Raw genomic sequence first — 27412 nt, 5'->3', positions numbered from 1 at the left:
CGTGACACATTTGCCTTTTGTGGACAGTTCACATAAATGGAAATGTATGATATGTGGTCCTTTGTGTCTTGCTTCCTTCACCTAGTGTACTGTTTTATATTATAATGCTTTACATTAATTGATTTTCAGGTCTTGAAGTATCCATGCATTTCTGGAATAAATCCTGCTTAATCCTGATGTATCATTTTCTTTATATGTTGCTAGATTCAGTTTACTAGTATTTTTTTGAATGAATTTTCTGGCTATATTAATGAAGAATATTGACATAATTTTCTTTTCTTATGATAACTTTGTCTGGTTTTGGTATCAAGATAATTCTGTCTTTAGAGAGTGAATTTGGAAGTATTTCTTCCTCTTCCAATTTTTGGAAGAATTTATGAAAGATTAGTGTTATCTATTCTTTAAACATATGGTGGAATTCACCAATGAAGTGATCTAGTCCTAATATTTTCTTTTTGACAAATTTTTAAAATTAATTCAGTTTTTCTGCTTGTTACTAGTCTATTTTCTTACCTATTTCTTCTTGAGTCAGTTTTATACTTTGCCTTTTTGGGAATATGTCCATTTCATCTAGATAATCTAATTTGTTGGTATACAATTTTTCATAGTGTTCGCCACAATCAGTTTTATTTCCGTAAGGGCACTAGATAAGCAAATATTTCATTCCTAATTTTAGCTTGGGTCCTGTTTTACTTTCTTTGTCATTGTAGCTATATATTTGTCAATTTTGTTTTTAAAGAACTAACTTTTTATTTCTGTTGATTTTGCTTGCTTTTATTTTTCCTAGTGATTTTTGTGTTTAATTAAATTTTGTTCTAATTTTTACAATTTGTCTATTGATATTCTCTATTTAGTTCTTTAGAAATGGTTTATTTAGTTCTTTGAACATAATGAAAATATCTGACTTAAAATATTTATTAAGTCCAGCATCTGAGTTTCCTCAGGGGACCCTTTCTATTGATTGCTTTTTTTCCGTGTGAATAGTCTGTTCAGACAGTCTTCTACTTATAGTGGTTCAATTGTTGATTTTTTGACTTTATGATAGTATGAAAGTGCTACATATTCAGCCAGGCATGGTGGCTCATGCCTGTAATCCCAGCACTTTGTAAGGCCTAGGCGGGCAGATCATGATGTCAAGAGATTGAGACCTGGCCAACATGGTGAAACCCCATCTCCACTAAATATTCAAAAAATTAGCCAGGTGTGGTGGTGCGTGCCTGTAGTCCCAGCTACTCAGGAGGCTGAGGCAGGAGAATTGCTTGAAACCATAAAATGGAAATTGCAGTGAGTTGGGATTGTGCCGTTGCACTCCAGCCTAGCAATAGAGTGAGACTCAGTCTCAAAAAAAATAAGCAAGTGCTACACATTCAATACTGTATTTTCTTATTTCATGTTTTGCTTCATGTTTTTTATTATATTATATACCTTGTAATTCTTTGCTGAAAGCTGGGCTTTTGAAATAATAGAATGTAACAACTCTGGAAATTAGATTCTTCCCCTTTCTCAGGGTTTATTGTTGTTGCTATTGTTCTTGTAGTTTGTTTAGTGACTTTTCTTACTTAATTTTGTAACATTTGCATTTTTTGTCATGGATGGCCACAGAAGTCTCTGCTCCATTATTCAGTGGTCAGGTATGAACTGGACAGATATTTCTTTACACCAATAATTTAGAAGTCTGCCATTCTTTGCTAAGGGGCTGTGTGTGCATGTTGCGGCATGCCTTCAATATGCCTGCCAAGCAGTTGACAACTCTGCCTTAGCTTTCACTTCCTACCTGTGCAAAGCCTCAACCATGATGTAAGTGAAAGCTTGTGGCCTTCTCATGTCTTTCCGGAGCATGAGTACAGCTGTAGGCAAATGGATGGCCTTCTAAATTCCTGGGAATGCACTGGACCTCTGCAAAGCCACTATGAACAACTCATTCCCTAGCCTTTCATTTCCATCGTTTTGGTTTGCCTGTTGTTTGTTCAACAGTTATCTACTGACTCAGATAGCTGCAAAGTTAAACCATTGTCTTTAAGGATTTTAAATCAACACCGCTGGAGGAAAGGCTTTTCACACTAAGCGAGCTCCAAGTCAGGTCAAATAAAGACAGTCTTGCAACTAAGGTCTTCTAGGAAACTGCCAAACTTGTGGAATAATGAGGATACTGTAGTAATGAGGTTTAGAAGAGGTTCCTACCTTGTTCTGCCCTATCTAGCAACTGCTGGGTTGTTGGTTTTCACTGCAGACTACTGGCTTTTAAGGCTTCTATGGAGATGTAGAGAGGGGGATGAGAATAGGGCAAGTTAAAATGACATTAAGCTTGTTGTTCTTGTCAAGATTCAGCCATTTTTTTTCCTGAATAGACGTTTTTGAATTGCTGCAAAACTTGAGTTAATCTGTAGAATTCTAAAAACTTGATTCTTAGAATTTTTACCAAATTTCTTACTGCTTTTAAGGAGGGAACTTTAGGAGATCCTTGCTCTGCCATTTTTGCAGACATCACCCTGAATTATACGTTTTAGAATTTCTTTTAGAAAACTTCCCAGATTTATGTGGAGTAACCCTTAATTCATCTGTTATTTTACTTCGTCTTCAAATTTATCTTTTGAGTGCTAATCATGTGAAGGCATTGTGTGAAGTACCAGAGCTATGATGATGAGTCAAGTATGGTCCATGCTCTTGTGGAAACTTATGAACAAAGTGCTTATTATAAAAATTGAAAGCAGGTTTGGAAGTATCCAGAGGATATTAGGGGAGAAAAGGGAATATTTATATTGTTTTTTGGAGAAATGTACCTGCTGGTAAATTCAGTAAGATTCCTGTGCCTAGAACTCTTTCCCCTATTCATCTCAGTCAGCTTGAATGTCACCTCTTCAGATAGATATTTTAGTCTGACCCTATCTTAAGTCACTTCTCCCAACTCTGCCCTTAGTGATTCTCTGACTTGTCTTACTCTATATTTCCTTAAAAGTAACACAAGTTAGAGAATCACTAACTTTAAACAATTTTTTTATTTGTTTATTTATGTATTTACCCCACCAGAATGCAATCTCTCCAACAACAGAAACTAAACGTAGTTGGTCTTTGTAGTACCCAGCTGCCTAGAACTTAAAAATTATTCAATAACTATTTTCTAAATGAGTTTAATGAACAAACATAAGAATATATGGCTAGTTTTAAGAGATAAATATCTTGGTCTAGTCTCTATTTGCAGCTCTACCGCCCATCCCATATGAAACGAATGTTTTATATGAAGACTATTTGACAGTTTTCTGTTCGTAATTTTTGAGTTAGCAGAACTCTATTGTATGATGGTCAGTCAGTTGGGGGCCACAAAAGGAGCTAGATCCTTTATTCAGGTTTCCACAGGAACGGCAGAGAAGGGACAAGTCAACAGTTTAGCATTGGCTAATTTGAATAACCCCATGGTTTCTAAACTGTAGAGTGGTCTCTAGAGGCCTGTATCTGGCCCTGAGATGATTAAGGCAGAGGGATATTGTTTCCTAGGTTATGTGGGCCATATAGAGGAGGTATAGGTCTAGATTGGTTGTTGTGCATGTCAAAGGTATGCTCCAGGCTGAGTTCTGTGCCAACTGGAAGAACTGGCTTGCCCCTAGAGGTAGAGGAGCAGTCTCCCCATAACCAGAAAGGTTTTTTGTTTCTTTTAAAGATGTTATACATTTAAGAAATATTATTATAAAAATTTTTACATACCTCACAAATCATGGTATACAGAAAATTAAAAAATATATATATATTACACCCAGTCCCAGCCAATACCTGATCAGTACTTTGAGAGACTGAGTAATTTCAATTCCAGTAATCTATATGAATGGTGAATACAACTCTTTTTTAGGGTTTTGATCTCTGTGAAGTATTTTTTTGCCTATGGTTTTATTTTGCCCTTTGATCTTGGATGAAACATATATTACCAAATCATTGAACTGATAAAGAATATTTTTGCTTTGTTATCAAATTTGGAAGTATAATTCCTAGGAATTAGTCATTTTGTTTTAAATTTTAATGATAAGTTTCTACATATTATTTCAATTCCCTGTCATAACCTCATAAAGGGGTAGTGTGGACACTAGGGTCAGATTGCCTGAGTTGAAATCCAGGCAGAGACATTTATTAATGGTGTATCTTTACTCAAGTTACCAAGTTCTTTAAGCCTGTTCTTCTTTGAGAAGTTGGTTAATAATAATCCTCATCTTGTGAAGTTATTAGGAGAATATTGCAAATGTAAATTAGATAGAGAGTACATTTGTGGCATATCAAAATTGCTTTGTAAATCTTAGCTATGACCAGAACTATACAACTATATTAGTTGTATGAAATTTATAATCTTCCCATATTATTAAATGAGTAATTCTTATAACTTTGAGTTTTTCGACTTCCAAATATTAGTCAGTGGTGTTTTTGTTTTGAAATAAGATCGTTTTCTTAAATGTTAACAGCAACAAATGAATTACTTTTATATAAATTGGCTACATTTTTGAAGGTGCCAAAATGCAGCAAAATTATAGCATGAGACTATTTATATCTAATATTGTCCTAAAAGATAGGAATAGTAGAAACAGCAATAGTTAATAGTACTAATTAAGTAGCAGGCCCTATTTTAAGTGCTTTCCTTGTTGGTCTGTTTAATCCTTGGATCATCCCTCCTAAACATTATTATTTGCCCAATTTTATGCATGAGGAAAGTGAAATCCCAAATAGATAACTTACCTAGGACCATACAGCTAGCAAGTAGTAGAGGTGTGATTTGGACCTAGTTTGTTTGGCATGAAGATTGATAATACCAATTAGCAAATTTCCTTTTTTCAGAATCGTACTTAGAATCCTGAATTATGATGCTTCAATCCAATTTCCAGCTTTATTCCATTCCAAGTTGCTTTCACATTAGTCTTCCTAATGCATAGCTCTGGATGTATGCTACACGTATACTCAGAAAATGTTCCTGGAGTAACATTCCCTGGTACCCATGGCCATGATGGTAGGTTTTCCCACCTTTGCATGCAGAATCACAATCTAACCAAGGCAGAATTTGGAATACCCACTGAAAACACTCTGTGTTTCTTTCTGCTATGTGTTAACATTTACATCACTGAATGTGATTTAGTTCTAATATATTTATAAGGCTTTACACGTAAGTAAACTTAGAGATTAGAAAAAAAATTATTTTCTAAGCCATTCACCTCCTTTTTGATTCAGAAAAATGTGACAAATAAGACTACCATATTTATAACCCAGTTGTTTTCCAAAAAATTATGATGTGTCTGCCAAGACAGTAAAATTACCCAAAGAAATTAAGGGCAACTTAGCCAGAGCACTTTAACTAGAGCTATGGTTCATGGTTTATGTAGACAATCAAATAATCTTTACTTGTTGCATACCTCTATCTTCTTCTGACCAAGGCCACCTGGACATGTGGATCCCAACCCTAATTGCCTCTAAGATTTTGTTCCATGAATCAATCACCTGTCCCTTGGTAGATACATATCCAACTTCTCTTTCTCTACTGGCTCTTTTCTCTCGATGTGTATGATACTCAGTACATACATCCAGTGGCCTCTCATCTCACTCAGAATGAAATGTAAAGCCTTCAAATGACCTCAGAGACACTTTGTTATCTGATTCCTGTCTAACTCAAGAGCCTCATCTCTGCCCTTTCTTCTTGTTTATTTCACCCCAGCCACGCCCATTCATTCATTTATTCAACAAATATTGGTTGAACTCCTGTTATATGCCAGGAACTGCTTTAGGAAATTGGAATATACGAACAAAGTAAAATTACTTTTTTATTGGTGCTTAACGTTCTGGTAGAGGAGACAAAAAATTAACAATCAATGTAATACATAAGTAAACTCTAAAAGTAAAAGGTGATATTGAAAGGTGATAAATATTATGTTAAAGGATAACAGAGGCCGGGCATGATGGCTCGTGCCTATAATCCCAGAGCTTTGGGATTGCTTAAGGTCAAGAATTCAAAACCAGCCTGGGTAATATAGTGAGACTCCATCTCTTTAAATAAAATTATTAGCTGGGTGTGGTGGCATGTACCTGTAGTCCTAGCTACTCAGGAGGCTGCGGTGGGAGGATCGTCTTGAGCCCAGGAATTTAAAGTTGCAGTGAACTAAGTTTGTACCACTGCACTCCAGCTTGGGCAGCAGAGGAAGACCCTGTCAGAAAGAAAGAAAGAAAAATAGAGGAAGAGAAAGAGTAAAAGAGAAAGATAGAGAAAAGGAAGGAAGGAGGGAGGGAGGGAGGGAGGGAGGGAGGGAAGGAAGGAAGGAAGGAAGAAAGGAAGGAAGGAAGGAAGGAAAAGATGGAGGGGGGAATGGAGGGAAGGGGTACAGAAAATCAGGAATGCCAGGAATGGGGGAAGGTAGTATTATAGTATTAAATAAAATCAGTGTAAGCTCTAATTGGCAAAGTGAGATTTGAGCAGGGACTTTAAGGTGTTAAGAGTTAGACAGATATCTAGAGGAAGAGCTGATTGGAGTCAGAGATAGCAGATGTGGCCTCACTGTGGACTCACACACCCTTTGAGATCACCATTATGATGGCATTTCTGTTGGAAGAGGTTTGTCCTTTTTTTATTTTTTATTTTTTGCAGAGAAGAATGTATGCAGATTTCTAAAACATGGTTAATATTAGATTGTAAGAAGAGATTTAGGAAAACAACTTATCTTTCTTTGTCACATTATTCAAAACAAAATTTGATTGAACTATCAATGTATGGATTTCTGAATTAAAAAATTAAGAGGATGAGCATTTAGTTTTGGATGTTCTAGTTAAATTGTCGTACTGTTTTAAAGAACTCAATAGTTTAGACAAATTTGAAGTATCATGAGATATGTGGGAGATATAATTGTACTTAATCTGCTTTTATGGAGTCTTTCAGCAAAGGGTCACTAGACTGGGAATAGACAAGGAGTGTCCTTGAATATATACACACAAATATACATATATGAAAAGATATGTAATTATAGTTTACATTATAACATATATTTATATTTATATAAATATATATGTAATGGTATAATAAATATACTTGTTATACTCAAATATATATATATTATTTACAAACACATATATTGATACATATCCATTTTTGGCTATGCAAAATCTAAACCCTGTTTTTTAACAGAAACTTGCCTACCATAGTGGTGCAGGAAAATGCCAGATTTTTGTTTTCCTTGGCTCCCTTGAAGCTAGGATATTATCATGAAAAAGACTTTGCCAATCACATCTACCAACCCCAGACTTTGAATCCAGAGTTACTGAAATAAAGAAATGGAGACTAAAAAATTTTCCCGCCATTTTTGCAGGATAAAGTTTCTGGGGACAGAGTGTCATTCAGTATCCTGTTTCAGTGGCCACAATCATCAGTGGCAGTGTCACATTTGCCAGACCAGGTCTGTAGCCTGATGTGGAGCAAGATTCCTAGCTATGCACCCTCCAAGCCTGGTTGTCCAGCTCTCCTACAAGTTATGTAAACTACCTAATAAGCTTTCAATAAATTATTATTATTTTACCAAATCAGCTAGATTTAGGCTCTGTTGCTTGCCTCTAGAAGATCTTGCTGATAAATTATATAAAGTGTAATAACCAGAAATGGAGAAAAAAGTCAAAGTGACAAAGTCAGCTATCAGGAAAAGTGAATGGAGCCAAAGGAGAGAATGAGCATACTCTCCTACGGTGGTGTAAGGGGTAGGATGAAGAAGAAAAGACACATTTATTCAGATTTTCTGCTGTGATCAATGTGCAGTGGACTTTTTATATTGGAAATGTCTGTAGGAAGCAGAAAGTCAGGTGAGAAGGGAAGTGTGAAGGCTATGAACCTATTAGGTTCTTATGGTGATGGAAACTAGGAAAGACTAGGTGTACACTTTCATGACACCTTCTCTGTATCTCCTCTCTAAATATGGTAAATCAAGGTATTTGGCTGGTGCAAAAGTAATTGTGGTTTTTGCCATTACTTAATTTACCATATTTAGAGAGGACATATAAAGAGGAGAAGACATAGTGGCTTCCATCACCACTGAGAAATTTCTTCTTCCTGTGGGGTTTTGTGTATTCTCAATATGGTGAATATTGTTGTATCCATAGAGCTAAAGAATAAAATTATCGATCTTTTTACTTTGATTTTAAGCTATATAGTATACCAGATTCAATTTTACTTAAATATTTACATTTTAATTTGTTTAAGGAGCATTTCTTCAACCTATCATTATGGTTTACTTTTCTATTTTAATTAAAATATAATTTTATTTAAATATTTAGGGTACACATTTAGATTTTTCTTTTTTTGCTTCTTTGTGTTTTGTTTTTTCAAAATAACTACTAAAGTAATAACAGATCATAAAAGATTGACAGTGTAATACTCACATTTATGGGTAACTGACCTAAAGCAATCAAAGGCATTAATATTTAGCTTCTGTGTAGGCTGTGTTATAAGGTAATTTTTGTTTCTAATTCAGAACTCCCACTGTGAGAATCTGCCCCTCAACAGAGGCTCATTCTATCTTAAAACAAAGCAAACAAATAAAAATATGCTTGACTTTTTTTCACTGGTTGCATTTGACCTTTCCACCTATGCTTTTTTAACATAGGGTAGCATATACCAACACACCTTTTTTATTTCTGATCAGTTTTACTTTGCCTTTGTTTAAGCAATAAATTAATAAACATTTTCTGTTAATTTACAAGGAACCAGATTAATTATTAGAAATGAACCTGCATAGAAATGCTTCCTATCTTACATAAAAGTAACGATTTGTACATCATAAAAGGTACATACAGAATTTTCATTGGATTAGAGAGTTAGCACTTGGATTCATGAATTTTAGTCCCATCAATCACTAATTGTGTGATTGTGGATGAAAGAGAAACCTTACTCAGAGCCAGTCAGCAGTGTTTTTTGGTACCACTGTGTTTTGATTTAGCAGCAATCCTGACTAGGGATACACCAACACAGTGGGATGGCCAGGGTCTGTTACCAGGTGAAATTGACTCAGCTAGCTACACATTATACAATGGTGAGGAAAGCATCTGACTCTCCTTATAAACATAAACAAGTTTAAATACTAGTAAAGTGAAAAATGAGACTAAGATTTTACAGCGATATTCTAGGTAAACTCTGTATTGTCTGCTATATTTTAATTAGTTCATTAGTTTTACTTTATTGCATTTAAGCATTTTTATTTATTCTTGAAATCTTATATATTGTCATTGTTTACCCATATTGTAACTTGTATGCAGCTTCTCTTCACTTGGTTGTGTCTCAGTACCATCTTGCAACCAATAACAACCTTCTTGGAGGACTCCATCATGGCGTATTGTAGACCTGAGTCCCTTTAGTTACTTAAGCTTACTCTCACGACCCAACTCCAGCCTGGCAGGCCCAATGGCTCATGGCCAAAGTTGTGTCTGTGATAGATTCTCGGCCCTTTGTGTAGCGTATTGCCCAAAATAATGAAGAAAGAGATCAAGTAGCAGAGCCAAGGACACTCTGGTGGAATTATGAACAGAAGGAAGTTATTTTTAAGAATTATCTCCATTCTCACTGGTAGCCTAACAATATGAACGTAACACAGAGATTTTGGAGGCTATAGCTTATCATACAGAAAATATCTCACATAATCTCATTTACCTTTGCTAGCCTAGCTTTTAAAATCCAAAGATGGACCCAGGAAATAGTAGATTATGGAGGAGCTTCTTACAAACTACTTCTCATTTATCTACCTTGAAGACTGCATATAGATTACTTAAGAAAGCATTTATAAATGCAAGTTCATTTGAAACTACTTTTCTACCCCAAATATATAATTTGGTTATCTCCTTATTCCCTTGGCCTCAAGGATCAGGATGATGTCATTTTGGAACTCATAACTTGTGATTTTCCAATCTGCTAACCTAGCCATATTGACTAGGGTGAGACTTGCATGTCTAATACCTGGCTTAAGAGCGATTTCTCAGGAAACTTTATTTCTTCCACTGTTTAATACCTGAAGTGGGTCTTGTGATACTCTAGATCAAGAGATTTTGTGTGAAGTCAGTCTCTCCTTTTTTATTGCCTAGCTTCAGTGGCTGAAAGAGATGCATCAGATAGCTGTACATTATTTGATATCCCTGTTCATATTTATAAGCTTGGAGATAGAGGCTTAAATCTTTCACTATCTTATTCCAGGGCAGCACTGTTGATCTGCTTTATTTATTCTCTGTATTTTTCATTTAGACACGATTCTTTCTTTAGAGCATTCTGTTGGTGATTTTTTCAAGCATTTGTATAATCTTGTTTTATTCTTTAGGAAATACTAAGGTAAAAACTATTAAAATCAGGCTGACATCTCTCCAGAGAACATAAGTCAAAAATTCAGACTCAGACTAAGTACACTGACTTTGTACATAAGAGAATTTTGAGATCAAAATTTATTTTATATATTACTATCTTCCCAGTTAAAGTCATTTGGTTGAGGCCTGCTCTGTGTCCCACTGATTGCCATAGGGGGTCTGATCTGGAGGCTCCTACTACCTGGGGAAGGTCCAGCTGGAAGCACCATCAGCCACATTAGGGAAAGTCTGTATCTTTATTGTGCTGCAAAACAAAGTGCCTCATCATTTGTTCCTTGCTTATCCAACTTGGTTCTATGATCCTGTACATTCATAAATTATTTGATAATTTCTTCTCTTCCTATGGCTGTTACTCTCTGTTTCTCAGTTCTGGAAAAATTCTAGGCATTTCTTTACTCTTAGTCCTCAGGAATAAAGGGAAATTAGACAGGGAGAATGTCAGGTTTGTTGTACAGAGTTTAAAATTGATTTTTCTTTTCAGTAATCAAAAATCAGTTTAACACTGTTTTTTTTTTTTTTTTTTTTTTTCAAAATTAAAAGAATATGTATACAAAAGGGTTCATTGTTTTCTCCGTTTAGAAGACAAGTCAACAAACACTCATCTCACTAAAAATTCTCATAAATCTGTAACCAGCTCCTTCTCACAGTCTGTAATTAAACATCATAAAGCCAGTTGTAGGCCGGGCATGGTGGCTCTTGCCCATTATTCCTGAGGCAGGTGGATCACCTGAGGTCAGGAATTTGAGACCAGCCTGGCCAGTATGGTGAAACCTTGTGTTTACTAAAAATACAAAAATTAGCTGGGCACAGTGGTGCATGCTGGTAATCCCAGCTACTCAGGAGGCTGAGACAGGAGAATCATTTGAATCCAGGTGACGGAGATTGCAGTGAGCCAAGATCACACCACTGCACTCTAGCCTGTGCAACAAAAGTGAGACTCAATTTCAAAAGTAAATAATTAAAAATAAATAAATAAATAAAACCTATTGTAAATGGTATCATCTACTTCGGATATTATCACCTCAGTAAGAGTGAACATGTATGTTATTAAAAAGTAGATATATAATTTTAAAAAATAGAATTGCTGAACATTACTTTTATTTAAGTTTTAAAAATTCCTGAAATGAAGGGAAGGATGTAAGGTTTTTTTTTTTCCTTCTCTGGAATGCCAAATACTGTAAATTTATTTTTATCCTTTCTCTTTAGCTTTGTCTCTGTTCTCTAGAAACTGATTTTTTAGGATCTTATCTGGAGGTCTCTGTTTAAGAAAACAAGCTGGAAATCTGAATCGTTTTCTGCCCTTATTCTTTCACAGGAATTGTTATTACTTCATTATTTTTATGTAGAAGTCATAAAAAATGCTAAATATTTTTCAAAACTGTTACATAATTTTCTGAAATGACAATATAAACACTAATTTTATTATTTTTCACTTTTTGAAGAAATTACTATTGTAAAGTTTGAAGAGTAGATTTCTTGACCAAATTTTGATAGGACTCATTGCTGAAGGTTATTTGGATCAGTTTGTTTTTCAACTGGTATTCATGTGTATTTATTCTAAGTTCATTCTCCTTCATGTGCACTATGATCTTTTGCACACACTTCAACTTTACATATTTTAAACAAGCTGTTCTATGAATATGGAAAGGCAGCCTCTGGGAAGGAAAACTTCCTTGTGACATAGAGGAGCAAACAGAACTGAGAATTCATGCTTTCAAAAATAATGAAAGAGGTGGTGGACTGTGTTGGGATGTATTCTTTACATCTTCAAAGGTTTTCAGTATTCGCATTTTTTTCATCTGATTTTCATTCTTGGTGAAGCACAGGGCTTCCTCAGTATTCACCTCCACTTTGCAATCCCACCTTCTGATTAAATCTTCTTGAAATTATGTTTCCAAAGGTCTAAATGACTTAGCACATGCCTACCATTCCCCTTCTTTTCTGTTAAAATATAGATTATGTCCCTGAAGTTATTAAACAAAGCTGTAGAAGCAATTTTACATTTATTTATTTATTTATCTATGTATTTACTTACGAATTCTGTATGTATGCGTGTATGTTTGTGTGTGTGTGTGTGTGTGTGTGTGTGTGTCTGTGTTTATGTGAGGAGAAGGGGCTTGAAATATTAAGGAACCAGAGGAGCCATCTCTCAAAGAAGGACATCTTTTAGTGATTCTATTTGACTCTGTTCTTTTGTTTTCAAGCCCAAGAAATTATATTTTTATGATTAAGTTTGGAATTTAAATTAGCTTTCTTTCTGACTCCAACCCATCTTCCAGGCCTAGTTGGAAATTTCAGCTGTAAGTGAGAAGAGACCCTTGAATCCTCTGTAGGAAACTTATAGATATTTATATCCAGGTATTTTGTATTCTTGTTTCCAGGATCCTTTAAGGCAGTGACTGTCTTTTTCATTCCCTTCTCCTCTTTGGGGAAGCAGTGTGGCGTAGCGGCAAGGATGAAGGCTTTCAGTATAGACAGACATAGGTTTGAAGGCTGCCCTGATACTTTCAAGCTTGTCTTCTTGAACACCTCAACTTCTCTGAGGCGCAGTTAGCTGACAGATATCTATGAGGAATAAATGAAGTGATCCAAAATATTTGTGACATTAGATGGACAATAAGTTAGTTTCATTTCCTTCTTATCTCTTATAGCACTTATGCTTAGACTAGCATATAACAGATGTGGAGCAAATTTTTAGAGTTAATTAATGGCTAAAGTAATAGAATTTCAATTTGTTACAATTATTAACAAATATAACTTACAGATAATGCGTTACAATATGCTTGCCATTATTAGTATGTAATCCTAAAACTATAACATTTTATAAACTTTTTTTGCTATTTCTGAATGCAAGAATCATCTTTCTTTTATTTGATTTTTAACATCCTAAGCTTTGGTTTTACCACACTTAAAACAGATGGTTTTTGAATTTTATCTCAAATCATTCATAGTTTCTTTACTTGTCTGTCTTCTGTACTGGTCCCTGTCTCTGTTAGACCGTAGCCCTTTTCATGATTACTTTGGCATTCTTCCAAGAGAAGACTTCTAATTTTAGAGTCACGATGCTCGAAGAACAAATCACAGATGTGCATTGAAATGTGCACAATATGGGTACAGAGCTATTTTTAAGAGTTATAGTAAAAAAGGTCTTTTACACTAAAGAATCATTTGAAAACTTAGTGTATTTCCTTTCCTTTTTCTTTGTATGGTCCAAGAATACTACTTTATTTTTTTCACATGACACTGAGATTTGAGAAACAAAATATTTTATCAAAATATTTATTTTCCGAGTGTAGGCTATATCTCTCATATATTTATAGGTCATAATTTTAAATATTTCAAATTCAAAACAAGTTTTTGTTTCTATGTTATTTATTATGAAACATTTTTACCCTTTATAATTTAGTAAGAATACTTTATCCAAAAATGCTTTTTTCTGAAGGAGGTCATAAACTTCACCATTACTAGAGTCCAAACTATTCCAATACCAGAATTATGCAATAGGTCGGTCACTGTGGAGTCTCTTGGAGTCTCACAGATCTAATTTCAAACACAAACTGACCAGTAGTTGCCACCTATCCTTGGTCAAGTAGAAAGATATGTCTTTTCTGCATCCTATAGCTGCAGTAAAATAAAATAGAAAAAAAAATAGAGGAATTGTTTGATTGATTTGTCCAGCTTAAATGCTCTAAATAGATTTGGAAAGAAAACAAATTTTTTGAAAAGTAAGATTTAGAATTTAAATAATAAGCTACTGCTAACTTATTTATAATGTCCATTTGTGAAGGGCCCTAGCTTGCTGGAACCACCTTTGTTTTTTAAATAAAGGCGAAGTTGTTGTGACTCCATCTCAGATTTCTCATTATCTTTGGAGGGAGAAATGGGAGAGGAGCCAAGAGGTAGAGGCTTGTGTGTTTTCTAGCCTTCTCTTGATTCCTAGTTCCTGCATTTGCTGATTTTGCAATTTCTACACTTTTTCCTTTCTGCATGTCTGCCAGTTTACTTCATTGCATTGCCTCACTGGACATCCTCCAGCTCTTTATTTCCCAGATTACTAATTCAGGGTTAGCTGATTTTATTAAACTATTAAAAATATGAGACAAAGAAAGTAAAAACTACATTGCAGTCAGAAACAAAACTAAAAGTCCTATCTGCCAAACAATTTTCTTTGATATTCTGCTAGGTTATCAGTGACTGTCCTGAAGCTGGACCCTTTCTCTTCTTGGAAATCTCCAGCCTTGCTTCCTAACCTTGCACACTGGCAGCCCCAATTCCCTTTCACTTCCTGTGCAAAGCTGCCCACTCTCCTGTTGTCTCACCATGGACATTCAGGGTTTCTACCACAGGGCTTCACTTTCTCATGTATACCACTCGGCTGTGGTTTTCTTGTTTTCTTTTTCTCGAGTACATTCTGGAATAAGCTTGTTCAACCCGAGGCCCGCAGGCCACATGCAGCACACGATGGTTTTGAATGCGGCCCAACACAAAATCATAAACTTTCTTAAAACATTATGAGATATATTCATGGACCTTTTTCTTTTCTTTTTTGGCTCATCTGCTATCATTAGTGCTAGTGTATTTTATGTGTGGCCCAATACAATTCTTCCTCTTCTATTGTGGCCCAAGGAAGCCAAAAGTTGGATACCCGTGTTCTAGAAGAATTTTGTATCCCCTCACACATTTTTAAATTGATGTCTAATGGTTGCTATCTTATGTTTAAGTAATTGTAAAGGATGTCATTCCTGGTATATTTTCTACATGTTCTTAGTGTATTTAAAATACATATCAAAAGTTGCAGATTTATTACAGTTCACTCTGTTATGAAAAATGGGTGCCATATAACCTAATTCCCAAAGCCAGTTCTTATTATCAAACTAATCCAATTTATCTTCTAACAGAAAAGATCTGTCTTCATTCTTTCCATCCAAATGAACATGTTAATATGTGTTGCTGTGACATTCATCTCACTTTTGAATTCTGATTCTAAGATCATCAGTTGGACAAACATGGTTAGTAAGCAAGGTCTAGTGGACAAATAAATGAAAGAAGACATGTCTGCTATTGGTATTTCTTCTTGTGCCTGTTTTACTTTGCACTCAAGGGCTTTGAGAGCAGAGTCCCTTGGGTTCCATGCATTATCTAATTTCCCATTGTTTGGCACCCAAGAGATGTTTATACCTCAGGGAGGAAGCACTAGAGAAAAATTAGGATGGCTAAGAGGCAAGATATTCCATCATAAAGTGAGGAAACTGTGATTGTATTAGGGAGATGGGAAAAGAGAACTGGACCACAGTCTTTTCTTATACAGATAAGTTTTAGAAAAGAGTAAATATAAAAGTTGAGTGTCAGGGAATTGATTTCCTTAACATTATTTGCTCCCGTGTTCCCTCTGGATATGTGAATATAATTTGAAGATGACTATAATGTATTCTAAACAAAGACATTTCTTTCCCCAAGAGGTAGTCTATATTTTTACAAGGAAATATAGTAAAGAAATTTTCCTTGTAAAATATAGACTACCTCTTAGAAAAAGCATATTATAAAATAAGCGTATTTTACAGGGTTATCCAGATACTATGCTAGGCATTGTATACTTGACTTGGTTATATAAATGATATGTGAAGTGAAGACTACATAGAATTTATAATATTGTGAAATTCAAATGCTGGGATAAAATCTGAACTTCTAAGCAATAAGAAGTACAATGAGGAGCAAACCAGTAGCTTGTCCCCTTGATGCCCCATAGGCAGGGGCAAACTTTTTCTATATAAGGCAGGTAGTAAATATTTAGGCTTTATGGAACATAAGGTCTCTGTCACCACTCTGCTATTATAGTGTGAGGACAGTCATAGACACATTATCTAGTTTTACTGTTCAGGAGAAAAAAATAAAACTCCCCCCCCCCCCATTTTATATGTTCATGCTAATGAAAGCTATTGGCTTTCAGTGTCAATATATCCAGTCAGGATTTTTGATTCATATCATATTTTTTTACCCACTAAGTATACTTACATACATTTCATAAAATAGAAAAGATAATTTAAAAACTGGCAATAATAACTGCTTTAAGCCTATACTGTCTAATAATAAAATCTAAGGATGTCTTCTACCTCTTTTAATTCAGTACTGTGGTTCTTAAAGTGTGGTACCTGGACCAGGAGCATCAGTATCACCTGCAAATTTTCCAGAAATGGAAACTCTTGGGCCTCACATCAAACCTATTGAGTTAGAAACTTACAGGTCCCTTCAGTCTGTGTTTTCACAAGCCTTCCAGGTGATGCTGATGCATGATTAAGGTCTGAGAATCACTGCTCTGGTATATATCAAGTTTTTACCAAACTCTTTTTTACCTAAAGATTTTTAAGTTCTTCCTCAGAAACGTCTTTCAAATTTGACTTCTCTAGATACCTCTCATTTCTGTTACAAAAATTAAAATCTTCCTAATTAACCTCACCTTCTATTGTTTTAGACAGGTGTTTTAGACATCCCATTCATTTATTCATCCATCCATTCATTTATTCAGTAAAAATATATAGAGTACCTACTATATGCTGGGCACTGTGTTAGATATTGGATATACATCAAGGAATAGATGGAATGAGATTCTGAAACACATTTAATCACATCCTATTTGGGAGATCCCAGGTTTTTTACATATTAATTGGAGCTATAAAGGAAATAGAATGACATAATAGTGATTAGGGAGAAATTAGTTAGGGTGGTCAGGAAAGGGTTTCTGTAGAGGAGAAATTTTAGCTTCGAGCTAAAAGGCGAAAGGGAGCCAGACTTTCAAACAGCTGGAAAAGGCAGAGGAAATAATAATAATGAGTAACCTGAGGCTGGGCACAGTGGCTCACGCCTGTAATCCAACACTTTGGGAGGACAAGGTGGCACGATCACCTGAGGTCAGGAGTTTGAGACCATCCTGGCCAACATGGTAAACCCCATCTCAATAATAATAATAATAATAATAAATAATAATAATAATAATTAACCTGAGATTTTGCCATGTACCAATTATAGTTGTAAGCGCTTCACATGTATTAATGCTTTTAAACTTTACAACAAACCTTATTGGGCACAAATTTTCAATATTTTTATTTTTTAGGTAAGCTAACTGAGGCACAGCAAGGTTGGATAATTTACAAAGGTTGCATAGCCACCAGGATTCACTGTGAAATGGGACTAGAAGGATAGATATGGCTTGATGCCAAAGTGAGAAAGTTGGATTTAATTCTAAATAATATTGAAGCCATTCCTGGGTCCTGAGATGGTACTGACTTGGTCTTATTTACAAAGGAAATGTAGAGGAGCCAGGTAGGAGCAGGAAGTATAATGAAGACTATCACCCTGGACCAGATGAGAAATATTCATGGCTAGTACAAGAGTGGTAGCAGTAGAGATGGAATGATATGGCTGGAAGTAGGATTTAGTTTGCAAATAAAAACAAATTTTGCCAATTGGTTAAGGAAGTAAAAGGGAAAGGAAGGACAAAGGAAAACTGTTTCTCTACACATAACACTTTTTTTTTTTTTGAGGCGGAGTTTCACTCTTGTTACCCAGGCTGGAGTGCAATGGCGCGATCTCAGCTCACTGCAACCTCCACCTCCTGGGTTCAGGCAATTCTCCTGCCTCAGCCTCCTGAGTAGCTGGGACTACAGGCATGCGCCACCATGCCCAGCTAATTTTTGTATTTTTAGTAGAGATGGGGTTTCACCATGTTGGCCAGGATGGTCTCGATCTCTTGACCTCATGATCCACCCGCCTCGGCCTCCCAAAGTGCTGGGATTACAGGCTTGAGCCACCGCGCCTGGCTTACACATAACACTTTTGACACCAAATATGTGGGTTTTCCACACCAAACAATTCTCTAGTTCTCTTCAAACATCAACTGGATGTCCAGTTCAATTCTGTCACTAACTGCATGACATTACCACAGACCCACAGGTTAGAAGCTCAGTCCTGCAAGACTCTCCCCAACTTCAGATGCCAATTGAAATTAGTGGGTCCCAGGTTATCCACACTTCTGTCCAACATGTCTACAAATCGGGGGTTTTTCACAGCCACCTCTTTAGATTTGATAATTTGTTGTAAAGGCTCACAGAACTGAGGGAAACACTTTGCTTACTATTGTTGATTTCTTATAAAGGTTATTGGAAACTATACACATGAATAGCCAAGTGAAGAAGTACATAGGGCAAGATTCGGAAGCCTCCTGGGCATAGGAGCTTCTTTCTCTGAAGTTGGGTGTGTTACCTGCTGGTACATGTATGTGTTCACCAACCCAGAAGCTCTTTGAACCCCTTTAGGGTTTTTATGGAAGTCACATTACAAAGGCATGATTGATTAATTCATTCTCCATTGGTGATTAGCTCAATCCCCAGCCCACGTCCCCTCCCCAGAGGCTGGGTATGGGGCTGACAGTTCCAACCCTCTCATCTCATGGTTGGTTCCTTTTGACAACTAGGCCCCAACCTCCAAGAGTCACTTTATTAGTATAGTCAGGTGTGATTGAAAGGGGCTTATTGGCTGGACGGGGTGGCTCACACCATAATCCCAGCACTTTTAAAGGTAGAGGCCAGCAAATCACTTGAGATCAAGATTTTTGAGACCAGCCTAGCCAACATGGTAACACCCTGACTCTACTAAAAATACAAAAAATTAGCTGGGCATGGTGGCACTTGCCAGTAATCCCAGCTACTCAGAAGGCTGAATCGCTTGAACCCGGGAGTCAGAGGTTGCAGTGAGCTAAGATCACTCCATTGCATTCCAACCTGGAATAACACAGTGAGACTCCATCTAAAAAAAAAAAAAAAAACAAGAGAGAGAAAGAAAAGAAAGAAGAAAGAAAGAAAGAAAGAAAGAAAGAAAGAAAGAAAGAAAGAAAGAAAGAAAGAAAGGGATTATTATGTATGAATACCAAAAGATGCTCCTTTCTCCCCTGTCATTCAAGAAATTGCAGAGGTTTTAGGAGCTCTATGCTAGAAGCCACATATCACAATATCAAATGAAATTGTCATGGATGATTTCTAGGTTTGAACTTGAGCAGTTGGGTAAACATTGTTACCATTTTCTGCAATGGCAAGACCAAGGGTAGAAAGGCTTTATTTCAATGGGACAAGTGTAGGCCAACGTCTGCTTTGAAATGCCTTTTAGACATGCAAACAAAGCCAATGAGAAGCCAGCTGGATAAAAATAATATGGAACTCACAAAAGGGATAAAGGCAAAAAACATTATTATGGGTGTCACTAGTCTACTAATGTTATTTTATAGGAAAGGGTTTGTTTGAGTTCTCCCGGAGGATAATGTAGAGAAGAGGGCCCAGAACTGACACCTGGAACTGTTGGGACACATTCAGAAGTTGGATAGTGGGAAAGCTGCCTCCTGTTATCTGTGGATTCATCTGGTATGAGCAGACTGGAACCTCAGTGGAACACCCTTGGAAGAGAGGGTAGATCCATTACCAACCCAACAAGACCCAGTGCAACAGCTTGTTCTGACCTGCACCTGCAGTTGATTGACCTAGTTACTTGCTGCACCAGACTCTATTTCACACTAAATTCCTGTTATCTGAACATGCTCTTTATTTTGTATACCTGATTTTTTTCTTCAGATTTTTTCTTCTGAAAAGCCTTTCTGACACCTCCCTCCCCTGTCTGGTCACTGTCACCACTGTGCTCCCATAGCAAGTTGCACACTTTAATGTGATAGCGCTTATCACATTAACCACTTTTAGTTTTCTGTCTTCTCCTTCAGACTATTCAGAGCCAGAGACAGGTCCTACATCTTCATACTCAGCACTTGCAAACTACCTATAGGGTCTCAGTCTCAGCAAATATCTATTGAATGAGTGATGGAAGGAATTCCTCAGACCTGGTACCCAATTCATGTTGGATGTGCAACCCCACACACCAATCTGTAGATTTTCTCCCAATAAATGCTTCAGGAAAAAGAATAACTTTATTAACTATGGAATAAAAGTAGATTAGGATGATGTGGTTTCTAAAGAGTAAAGATTAAATTCACACTAATAGTAATGGTGATAATAAATAACAAGTAAATTGGCACCACCTTATACTGAACACTTACTACATACTAGGTACCACTCTTAAGTTTGTGTGTCATTCATAAACTAATTCAAAAATTAGAACCTCTGAATTTCTCATTATAACACTGTCTGGACAAACCACTTATTCTTTCTTTAATTTTACATCATATAGTGCTTTTGATGGTAAAGATCTCCAGAACTTAAGTTTCTTGTATTCCCTTAGAACTTTGTTCTCCAGTGAATGTCAAACAGACATCTGTCTGTCTGATTTAGCAACGATATCTGTGAAATCTCAGCCACTTTTCAAATAAACAATTCCAGCCATGGCTTTTCTAAATTATTTTTCTGAATTAGCTTAGAAAATATTGGGATAGTTTGGGGAAAATGTAAAGTAAGTAGAATTTATGGTGTCCCTGTCTTTCTATAGTATATCAAGACAGTTTTCAGTTTGTGATCATGTTTTAGTTCTTAATAGCTACTCTTAGATTATGTCATATGCACAAAAGGTTATGCCATGTGCTAATAATCCCCAGACCCATTAAGAACAGGGTTTGCTTTTTTGGAGGATTGCCTGGAAAATAGTCTATATCCTAATTTATATAGATAGTCACCTTTTATGTAGCTAACGGTTTGTTTGTATGGATACTGGTAGAGGACAGAATCCATGTTTCAAAAAGTTTGGGAATATCAGTGTAAATAACTGTTTTATTGCAGGATTTCTCAAAGCCTGTAATACACTAATGTGTCCCGTGATTCACCAATAACATGTATCATTTTTCATATTTGGTTGCCCATGGAACTTTATTCTTCCTTCATGCATTTGACACCTTGCAAATATTTCATAGAACACAATTTGGAAACACTGTGGCATTTAGGTTGTGAAGATGCAGAATGCATACCTGTTATTTTCCTATCTTTGTTATGGAAAAACAAAAGCAACAGTTTTGTTGGGCAATGCCTGCAAAGATTACAACAAAAATCCCATCAGGGTGCTTATCTCCTTTTAATATTAGATTGCTCAGATCTGAACAAATAAGTGGAATGTCTTAATTTAATAGAGAATAGTGCTGTATGTCACTGTTTCATTATTGAGGTGTTAACCCTCCCTCAGCCTAAGACAGGAAGTTTCCAAATTCTCTAGCCTCCAGACTTTCCGGATGGCATTGAGGATCATCTATAGTATGGCCTTAGTGGGTCTCTCACAGTTCCATCACATACGTTCCACCTTCTGGGCAAACTGGACCCATTGCCATTTTCTAAACATACTCATGTTGTCTACAGTCTTACCTTTGTTCTTCCTCTTTGCCTAAAATATACAACCACTTGTCTCCCTATGTTGAAGTTGGACATTTGCTAATTTAATTTATATTTACTAGGGTCAACTCTTTGCAAGGAACTAATCATATTTGTAGTTTTAGAGAAAGATATTCATAAAATATTTTGGTTTTCATCTAGTTAGATGTGAACCCTATCTGCTTTAAACTACCTTAGAATATTTTACATCTCACAGAATAGTTTCCTTGCCTGCATGATGTACTAGTCGACTGTGTGCTTGTTTCTTACCGCCTGGTAGGCTAAGTGTATGGCGAGCAAGAGCTGTGCCGTAATTATTGTAATACTGGTAAAGCCAGTCTCACTTCCTGGTCCCTACTTGGTTCTTAAGAATCTGTCAGCTTGAATGGAGTACACAGACACCTCTGTGGACATTAGTAGAACCAGGTAGAATTTAGGTTCCTAGACTTCACTAACCAAAGGTGTTTGCTTCTGACTCCTTAGGAATTCTATCTATACTGACAGAAAATGTTTCCCAGGTAGCACCCAACAAACCTTTTCCTGCAGAATGGGCTTGCTTTTGAACAAGTCTCATCCAGAGTCAAAGAGAGACATGGCTGGAGATCCTAGTTCCATTCTCACCCACTCATTCCCAAGATGGCCTGAAGGCTAATGTGAAAAAGAGAAGTGCATTGACTTAATTAAACTGACAATATTGTTGACTTTTCTTAAGCAAATACTGTCAAAAACAAATTGAAAGCTCGGTTGTTTAAAATAATTTTCAAAATGCAAACATTTTACTTGAAATATTGTTAACTGTCTAATTTGACCGAAAGGTCCTGCCATTACTTTAGGTGGTACAAAGGTTGAAGGTTGATGGCGCTCCACTCCCTCCCCACCCCCACCCTTTTCAGGTATTTTCAGTCTAAGATCAAATGAAGTATGCACATCACATTAGGAAAGTTTGACACATCTGTGTTTAGAGAGCGTCTTTATTCTTCAAGCTCAGATACTTGTGTCCATTGCTCCTTTCCCAATTGTTTTTTGAAATGAATTATTTAGAAAAAACAAAACAAAACACAAACACAAAAAAACCCAGCAAATCAAATGGGAAAGGGCAGAAGAAAAAGGCCAGGTGCCTTCTCATATCTTTTTTTTTTGTGCTTTTGATGCCAGTCTTTTATTGCTTTCTACATAAGTGGAATGAGAATTTGGACAAGAATAAGATGAGTGAAACTTTTCTGACAAGGACCATCTCAGTTATTTGGTAGCTATAAGACTATGGGAACCTAACTTGAATACCAATTCATCACATTACAGTAATCAACATTGGCTTAGTTTTTTTACCTTGTCAAGAGGAAAGTAATAAAGAAAAAGAGGCAGTCGGCCGGGCGTGGTGGCTCACGCCTGTAATCCCAGCACTTTGGGAGGCCGAGGCGGGTGGATGGTCAAGAGATCAAGACCATCCTGGCCAACATGGTGAAACCCTGTCTCTAGTAAAAATACAAAATTTAGCTGGGTGTGGTGGCACGCACCTGTAGTCCCAGCTACTAGGGAGGCTGAGGCAGGAGAATTGCTTGAACCCAGGAGGTGGAGGTTGCAGTGGGCTGAGATCGCCACTGTACACCAGCCTTGTGCCTGGTGGTGGAGTGAGACTTTGTATCAAAAAAACAGAAAAGAAAAAGAGGCAGTCAATGACTACACTTGATATGTAAAAGGTAATAGTAATAGGAACACTTGCTGTCAGAAGTCACATCTAACCTGTGTTGATGAGCTTACATGGAATCACTTTCTGGCCTCTAGTCTACCAATTGTTTACTCATTATTATTATCATTTTATTTACAGGTAAACATAAGATTAAAGTGTCTGAGGATGACCTGGAGAAACTCCTTCTAATTAAATGGTGTGTTTTGGAAACCATTCGTTTAAGAGCCCCTGGTGTCATTACTAGAAAAGTGGTGGAACCTGTTGAAATTTTGGTAAGCTTTGGTTTTGTTTTAAATTAATAAACCTTCTAGAAAAAAAAGGTACACATTTTGCCCACATATATTTTTCAGGTTGACTTATCTTGATTTATTTTTACTTGACAAATAAATATTTTATATATTTGTCTTGTACAACATGTGGTTTTGAAATATGGATACTTTGTGGAATGGCTAAATCAAACTAATATATGCATTATCTCACATGATTATCAGTTTTTTATATAAGAACACTAAAACTCTATTCTTTTGGCAGTTTTCAGGAAAGCATTATGTTGTTAGTAAGAATAGTCACCATGTTATACAATAGACCTCTTGAACTTACCCCTCGTAACTCAAGTTTTGTATTTCTTTGACTAATCTCCCCAGCTCCTCCTCCACACCCCTTCATTACCCTTCAGTCCCTGGTAATTACCATTCTACTTTGTTACTGAGGTCACCTTTTTGGATTCGATGTAAAAGTGAAAATACACTTATATGTGGTTTATCATTCTTCCTGGCTTGTTTCACTTAACAGGATGTATTCCAGGTTCATTCATGTTGTCACAACTGTGAGCATTCCCTTCTTTTTAAAGGCTAAATAGTATTCCATTGTGTATATATACATTTTCTTTATACATTCATTCACTGATGGACACTTAGATTGAGTCCATACCTTGACTATTGTGAGTAGTGCTGCAGTAAACATGGGAGTGCAGATACATCTTCAACATACTGATTTTATTTCTTCTGGATATGTACCCAGTAGTGGGATTGGTAGATCATATGGTAGTTCTGTTTTTAATTTTTTGAGGAACCTCCATACTGTTACCATATGGATATACTAATTTACATTCCCACCAATAGTGTGCAAGGGTTCCCTTTTCTCTACATCCTCTTCAACAATTATCTTTCATCTTTTCAGTGTAGCCATTCTATAGATACAAGGTGATATATCCTTGTGTTTTTAATTTACATTTCCTTGATGATTAGTAAGTCTGAACATTTTTTATATACCTGTTGGCCATCTGTATGTCTTATTTTGAGAAATGTCTGTTCAGATTCCTTGCCCATTTAAAAAAATTAGCTTTTATATTTTTGTTTTTTACTCTTGAGTTATTTAAGTTCCTTCTGTATTTTGGATATTAACCTCTTGTCAGATGTATGGCTTGCAAAAATTTTTCCCTATTAGATTGTCTCTTTATTCTATTGATTGTTTCTTTGGCTATACATAAGTTTTTTAGTTTAATGTAATCCCATTTTAAAATTTTTACTTTGCTTACCTGTGCTTTTGGGTTCATATTCAAAAAACTGTTGCCCAGATCAATGTCATGAGGGCTTTTCTTATGTGTTTTCCTCTGGTAGTTTATAGTTTTAGGTCTTATTTTCAAATCTTTAATCTATTTTAATTGATTTTTGTATATGGAGTAAGATATCGGTCTAATTTCATTCTTATAAATGTGGATGTCCAGTTTTCCCAACATCCTTTATTGAAGAGACTGTCCATTTCCCATTGTATGTTCTTGGCACCTTTGCTGAAATTCAATTGACTGTAAATGTATGGATTTATTCTGGGGCTCCCTATTCTGTTCCATTAATTTGTGTGCCTGGTTTTATGCCAGTACCATGCTGTTTTGATTGCTATAGCTTTATAGTATATTTTGAGGTCAAATAGTATGAGGCTTCAGGTTTATTCTCTGTTCAAGGGTATTTTATAGTTTCATATGTTTTTTCTATTTCTTCAAAAATGTCATTAGAATTTTTATAGCAGATATTATGTAATTTCTTGAATTCCATTAAGCACTAAATGACCCTAGAACAAGTTACTAATAAGAGTTGTGCAGCAATGTTTCATTAATATAGATATTTACCTAATGGCAAGTATTTTAAGTAAAACATAGTAACCCTTTAATAATCATTCTGGCCATCTGATTCTGTATCAGAATCAATATTATCCTATTTAAATCAGGAAGGTGAATTGAATGGCCTCTTGTCTACTGATTCAGCCAACAAGAATTTCTTAGCAGCAATGGGCTAAGGAATTCAGGATGTGAAGAAAGTTATTTTGGATAGCTGGAAGACAATTTCAGTCCACAGATTACAGATATGGGAACAGATAAGAAGAATAGCTTGGATAATTTCAATTTTTATTAGGAGGCAACAGCTGAATCAGGGTGAGAGGATTTTCTATGGACAAAGTAGGAGCAAATACTCAAGTGTACCATGAAAAAAAATATATTTTATTGCATTTTAGTTTTGGGGGTACATGTGAAGAACATGCAGGATTATTGCATAGGTACAAACATGGCAGTGCGGTTTGCTGCCTTCCTCCCCGTCACCTATATCTGGCATTTCTCCCCATGTTATCCCTCCCCGACTCCCCATCCCCTGCTGTCTCTCCCCTTGTTCCCCCCCAAATTATTTTTTTGAAATTATTTGACTTAGGGCCTGCATTATCCAGATGGATCACATTCAGTCAATGCTCTACTATTGTTTGCTTTTTTATATTCAGCTTGAGAGTGCATGGACTCAAACCAAGGAAAGTTTGTAATAGAACACAAATAAAAATCCAAATTTTTAAAAAGTTAAACATTTTGCTTCCAAAATAGGCATGATTTATTTAACTGATCATATGTAAATTAGAGAATTTAGTTTTTGTGGGATTGCCACAGTACATGCTTTAATTTAATTTAATTAAAAATTTTTTTAGACAGGATCTCACTCTGTCTCCCAGACTGGAGTGCAGGGGCACAATCTCAACTCACTGCAACCTACAAGTAGCTCCTCTAGGGTCTTTTAATCTCATATCTTTGCAGGATTATGTTAAAAAGGGAGTTATAACTTTTGATGGGACTATTAACCTCTCTTTTTTTTTCAAAATTAATTTTACTTATTTTGACAACTTTGCCAGAAGAGATAGCCATGCTCAAACACATGCACACGCATGTATACTCTTGCATGCACAATCACCCATCCCCACAACCTCTTAAATGTACTACCAGAATTATCTAATATTCTCTTTGTAGGACATTAATACAGTAACCAAAGTTTCAGCACAGTGTAAATCTATCATTAAACCTGTTTTTAACACTAATTCTTCACTTTTTATGCGTCTAGAGAGTTTTCATGTTTATTTCAGTGGTCATGTAATAGTCCATTTTCTTGATAGCATAAATATTTAGTGATTTTTGGCTCTTCAGAATTTAGACTATTTTACTTTGTGGTTATATTAATGTGGTAATTATTTACATCTTTTTACATGTACATTCTTTTTTAATGATTATTATTGAATTATGTTTTAATAGATTACTAGCCACAGGCCATAAACACATTTAATATTCACTGCATATAATCCTGTTACAATACTGAATTATTTTATAGCACCAACAACTCAGAATTCCACAATAGAAATGTTTTTAATTAAAAAGGATAGCTATCTAAAACAATTCATGAAATTATTTAAAAATTAATAGTCTCTTACCTCTACCTCTTTGCATCCATGCTTTCTTTTAGAGGACATGAGGCTTAAGTATATCCAGGCTTTTTGCAAGCCTTAGCAGTTGGTCATGACTATCTCAGTAGTGGGGCAACCCCAGAAACATGCACAGGCTGCCATCTTCTGGGCATGTTCTAGGACTTCTTTCATTATTTTTCACAATATCTTTTTAGTATATATAAAAGATGAAATTTTTCTTGTACTTACTGTTTCTTTTGGAAATAAAATAAACCCAAAGCTTTTCCCCTAAGAAGGCCTAACCTAATCACCATGAAGTTCTCCCTGCAGA

At 35.9% G+C, this 27412-nt stretch overlaps 1 protein-coding gene across 6 annotated transcripts in view; it reads left to right on the top strand.

Annotated features, from left to right (window-relative positions):
- The window catches only part of CYP39A1 (cytochrome P450 family 39 subfamily A member 1), a 98444-nt gene that overhangs the window by 28092 nt on the left and 42940 nt on the right, over positions 1 to 27412 (top strand). For all 6 annotated transcript variants that reach the window (XR_008480653.2, XR_008480652.2, XM_054254059.2 and 3 more), the window contains exon 8: positions 23512 to 23645. Coding sequence is in view for 4 of the 6 variants with exons in the window: in XM_054254059.2 (XP_054110034.1) it covers positions 23512 to 23645 (134 nt within the window). In the remaining 2 variants the exon portion in view is untranslated. The remainder of the gene's footprint in view (positions 1 to 23511; positions 23646 to 27412) is intronic.

Source organism: Callithrix jacchus, chromosome 4 (assembly GCF_049354715.1).
Source record: "Callithrix jacchus isolate 240 chromosome 4, calJac240_pri, whole genome shotgun sequence".
NCBI classification, from domain to species: Eukaryota; Metazoa; Chordata; class Mammalia; order Primates; family Cebidae; genus Callithrix; species Callithrix jacchus.
This window is presented reverse-complemented; position numbering and strand designations above follow the sequence as displayed.